Source organism: Notothenia coriiceps, unplaced genomic scaffold (assembly GCF_000735185.1).
Source record: "Notothenia coriiceps isolate Sejong01 unplaced genomic scaffold, NC01 NC01_scaffold00007692, whole genome shotgun sequence".
NCBI classification, from domain to species: Eukaryota; Metazoa; Chordata; class Actinopteri; order Perciformes; family Nototheniidae; genus Notothenia; species Notothenia coriiceps.
The window spans coordinates 1-5,420 of record NW_011340393.1 but is presented as its reverse complement, the minus strand read 5'-3'; the positions used below and the strand labels follow the sequence as shown (position 1 = coordinate 5,420).

At 42.9% G+C, this 5,420-nt stretch overlaps 1 protein-coding gene across 1 annotated transcript in view; it reads right to left on the bottom strand.

Annotated features, from left to right (window-relative positions):
* LOC104944212 (XK-related protein 8-like) overlaps nucleotides 1-4,749 on the bottom strand; it is an 8,727-nt gene extending 3,978 nt beyond the window's left edge. Inside the window, exon 1 of the mRNA XM_010769714.1 lies at nucleotides 3,540-4,749. Coding sequence (XP_010768016.1) covers nucleotides 3,540-3,859 — 320 coding nt within the window. The 5' untranslated portion in view covers nucleotides 3,860-4,749. The remainder of the gene's footprint in view (nucleotides 1-3,539) is intronic.
* Nucleotides 4,750-5,420: the final 671 nt, after the last annotated feature.

The window sequence follows — 5,420 nt, the reverse complement described above, 5'->3', positions numbered from 1 at the left end:
CGTGGTCTCCCCTAACAGCCCTTTCTCATGCCAATACAAACTCCTTGCGAGGGTAAAATAATGAATTAAAGTTGTTTGTTCAACGGGTATAAACGTATTGCATAAGTTCACAAAGTAAAATCACGGTATCATCGATGTCTTAGTAACATGACACGACACATTTGACATGACATAGTGTATCCAAAGTTCTTGTGTTTTGAAAAGTTGAAAGTTGAATTTGCCAGCGCGAGGGTACGCGTGCCATGGCCGTCACTAGATGTCGTCGCCCAAAAGTTGGTCATTGCCCCTGGTTTGACAGAGCGAGAGCATTACAGACAGACAGAACGAGAGCAAGACAGAGAGCATGGGAGAAGCAAGTGAAGACAGTAGAAACGCGCCCGATGGATAGGTGAGAAAGGCCGGAGGTCGAAAAGGACCGACCTTTGTGGCGGCGAATTTTCAACCCTCCAGGCGCCTGGCCGTATCCTTCGGGTCAATCTCAATTTTCCACACCCCGGCAATCGACATTTTAGGCATCAAAATTAAACGTGCGCAATATATTCGGCGTCGCAGCTTTTTACCCTTTTTTCCGCGCCAAATAATCAGGCTTTTAATGGCCATAAACCTCTTAGTTCGATAAGAGGACGAACTAAATGAGTTAGGTTATTGTCAACGGAAATAATGGAGACTATCCAACGAAGTATCCTTATAATTTCTTTTGCTACTCATTAAAGACCACAGGAACACATGTCATATCATCGATTATGTCGTGAAACAATTTTTTAACGTTGTTTCACGAGAAAATAAACCCTTGTGGAACAAGGTTGTGGTTGTTTCTTCAGTTTCTCATAACAGAATTTTCTATGATGAAAATTCTTGTTGAAATTCCACAAGAACTTCTCCGGGATAATACGAAAAGCCCCCAAAGGTAAAGGACATCACACAATACATCCAAAATCACGTACATTTACCAGACGTTTCCTATGTTAGGGACGCAAGGGGGTCTCCCCTCAAGAGAGGGTGGTGTGAGCGGGGGGACGCGACTTACGGGTAAAATCTAAAATCAGGAACGAATGAAGACATTGTAAAATCACTGTAGTGATACCATTCTTGAGTGCACACGACTCAACCGGATCTATAGGTTGGTAACGTTACTATACCGGTCTCCCTTTCCTTGTAGAGATGTCGCCAATTGGTTAGTTCTGTCTCTGATTCGAGACCAAAGTCTCGTCTCCCACTTTTATTCGCACGACATTGTGTGCCGGTCCAACCTACTATACTTTTATCTCGAAACGACTTGTAGATTTCGTACCAACTCTGTACAGTTCTCATCTCTGTTGTTTTACGTCAAACTTTGAGACTTTATATTAGCCATTAACTCAAATTTCTCGTAAGAACGGTAACGCAAAATAAAAAAGATGTAAATAACGAATTTGAACGAACTTTAATGTTAATTTTTTCACCTTACGTCCTAAACTATACAAAATGCTCTGTATTCCCGTCCTTAAGTCTCCCTTTCCTCGTTAAAAACGTCGAGACGAGAATTTTTGCCGAGAAAAAAAATTACCAGTATGCAGTTTGCGGCAGTAATAATGTAGTGTGTCCCCTGTAGTAGAGGCGAAGAGACTGGCGCCCATATCCATCTCAACAGCAACTCATCTCGCCCAACACAAAATTCCTCGACCATAAAAAGAACCATCAAAAATGTAACATAAAGTGGTATAACCACATTAGTACCACGTCATAAACACAACACGTCCAACGGTGCTCTTATTGGTCGGACAGTCCTGTAGCTAGGTGTCATTTTTCTGGCCTCCGATCGCAAGCAAGGACCCCACTCGAACACGTAGGTCGGAGGGACGCGTGTATGAGAGGTGTCGAAATAGCCCCTTTTGGCATAATGAAAGGAGGGGGGGGAAGAGCGACGAGAGAGAGAGAGGGGAGGCGCCATGTGCCGTGCATACAGGTAACGTAAACCTATTGCGACACCACCGACGAATGAACGAGGTCGGCAGCAGGAAACACAAACAAACAAAGGGGGACAGACACAACAAACAAACACACGCACCACCGACCCAGTGAGGACCGAGGGCCGTAGTTGGAGGTGAGGTGGAACGACGTTGGAGTCGACCACGGGGGAGGGGCTGATGTGTGGACGACAAGGTAGTTCGCTAAATGTTGCCGTATAGGTTGCCCTCGAGGGTGTTGGAAGAGGCGGTTCTGAGCAGTTTCAAAGTCGGCATAAGAGCGCAGAGAGGAGGCCATGTGTCGTGGCATGCACAACTCAACGTAATCGCCAATATGCCTCTATGCCGACTGTGAACGGCGTAATCAAAGACAAATACCTAGTCATTAGTTAGTCAAGGCACGCATCATTGCAATGAATCATAATAGCTTACAATGAAATCAATATCGGACTATATACTATCGATTGAAATGTTCACAACACTACACTGCATCGATTTGTAAGCACATAACGATTGCGGCCCAGTGGCCACCAGTCCGTAGGTCTTTGTTTAGCATTACCCCCCCGTTAGCGTAAATGGTGTTCCCCCCCCCGTGTGGTGTACGACTGAATTTCAGAGAACAGAGTGTGATGTGTCGTGAACGTGGCGAAGTAATTATTACTACATCAGAGAGAAAGAGGTGATGTGTGTCGGTGTGTGTGTTGCTGTGTGTAGTGCTGTGTGTGTTGTGGTGTGTGTTGTGTGTGTGTGTGTGTGTGTGTGTGTGTGTGTGGTGTGTGTGTCGTGTGTGGACTTTCACACAATAACGTCGTGGGAGACAACAACAAGGATAAGGCGTCGCCCAGTATAACTGGGTGGGGGAAATTTGTATTTGTACCTGCACAACGATAATCCGTTGCGGAAAACAGATGGCGCCAAGGGTGATGGCCTGACATACACTTACTACCTAACATGTTATGGTAATTAAACATTAAAACACCTGCGGTTTATAGTCCAGTGCGGCTTATATATGTACACATCATTCAATTTAGCTGCTGCGGCTTATATTCAGGTGCGCCTTATAGTCCTGTCCTTCTGTGTGCATATAAGTAACACATTGTTCACACCACCCTAGGTAGGAGGTGGTTTAAAGTGCAGTACTGTTGTTCCGATCAAGTATATAACCAGCATTGCATTTCCTGGAAGTGGAATCTTTACCAATGAATAGGCGAGGTTGGAGATGTCAGTTAGAGATATTCAAACAGAAACCACTACCTTCCCAGTCTTCAGAGTCTTTAATAATACCAGACTGTAGGAATACTCAAATTTCAAGTAAAAGTACTGCATCAAGAATGGTACTCAAGTAGACCAATTTAAGTACAATAAGGAAAATATACATAAAGTATCAGGAGTAAAAGTACCCAATGCAGTAAAAACTAAAATAATATGTTGTATATTTTAAAGCAAAAGCAGCAAATATTCACATGTAAGAAGCTGGAACTGTGAAATATTTTTGAAAAAAAACTTCCTTACAGACACTTACAGCAAAAGAAGCAAATAGAACTGAGGCAATTTAAAACACACACCAGTAAATGTATACAAGTGTTACACAACCTGAAGTAGATTCCCAGCTGGAGTACATGGAGTAGTTTGATGTGGCTGCGGCTCAGGTACTTCTCCACCTTTGTCTGGTTCATGGACTTCTCCTCCTGATCCCTCTCAGATTCCTCGTACCTGTACCACAGCCAGCTAAACGCCTGGACCAGCAGGGAGGAGCCCACCAGCAGCAGGATCAGGAGGAAGAGGCTCCCATAAGACTTTTCCTGGTAGAAATTCACCACGGCCAATACATCCAGCACTATGTCCACCACTAAGAACACCAGGCCCAAAAACATGAGGAAGATGTCCAGGGGGGAGAACTTGAACTTACCCATAGTGTCTAAAAACTAAAGATCAAAAAACTAGAGCGGCTACATACTTTAGGACAGCTGTTTGACAACTGAAAGTAAAGAGCAAAGGTTCAATGTTCAAACGCCCTGTGACCCCTCCCACAGGACAAGCCCTCCCACATGACAAGCCCTCCTCGGATTGCATAATACCATTTTAAAGGCATACTGTATAGTTGGGCGGGTAGAAGGGGTATCATGCACCCCGCTGAAATATACTTCTAATCAGCTTTTCTAGATTGGAAAAATTGTGTCGAAAATGATTAGCTATGTTAAAAAGTTGACAAATTGTCCCACGTATATATTTTTCCCAAATTAGTGTTTATTTTCCCTAAATATCGAGTTTAACTCTTTTTACACCTTTCACTATATCTCAGCCATTATTGCAGATAACTGAACAAATAAGGTATCCAGATCCATGTTTTGAGGGTCAAGGAACAAAATAAAACTATTCTTAAAGTGATCACATGTGTCTGTGGCATGCTATTATGCTAATTAGTGCCGCCATTACAAGAAAATAGCATTTTAGTCTTGTACCAAGAAGGGTGTATTTTGCACAGACACAGAAATATTCTTATAATCAGTGTTTCCTAAGTGGAAAAAGTATGTAGAAAATGATGAGCTATGTTAAAATGTTGTCTGGATGTCCCACATGTATTTTTTATGCAAATTAGTGTCACCATTACCAAAAACGGAATTTTCACAATTTTTTCACTCTATCTCAGTGTTACGTTCCCTCCAAGTCTAGGGGTACCAAGGGGAGTAACAAAATACAAGGATGACCAAGCACGACAAAAAAAGAAAGAAAACCGATCTCTGAAGTAACGAGCAGGTCGTTTAAAGGTGGGGTAGGTAAGTTTCAGAAACTGGCTCGAGATACACTTTTTGTTATATTCCATGGAATGCTCTTAACATCCCGATAGCAATGAATATCTTAAGTGCTTTGACACGCACAAATGTATCTCGTGCCCTCATTGGGCGTGCCGTCATTGGGCGTGCATTGCAGCAGTACTTCAATGACTCGCCAGCAACAGGCGGCCACTTTCACCATGGCAGAGTTAGGTTCAACATCGTCTACTGCTCGCAAAAGAAAAAATGTAACGGAGCAAATTAAGAACAAAAAGAAAGTGGAAACTAGTAGAAGTAAAACCAGAGTCAATATCGGAGTTGCTTTGGCTGTGTAGTATTGCTAACCTATAGATGTGTTTAGCTTTTCCTGATATGTAACGTTACTGCAGCCTGCTCTCGCGGAGGAGGTGCTCTGTAAGGAAGTCTGAAGGAAGGGGCGGATTCTTTTTGGCTGTGTACTTTCAAATTTTAGTGCACTCGAGCCGGTTTCTGAAACTTAACTACCCCACCTTTAAATGAGGTGTCAATTTGGTGATTTAAGACAAGACTTTTTCTCAGTTTCTGCATTCTTAGTCACCGCGAAGGCATGAGAAAAAAACTCCTTTATCTTTAACAATTTAAGGTAACACAGGGTGAGTAATTGATAGGGAGGTAACGATATATCGAATATCGCGGTAAATAGATGTCTCAATACCGTCGT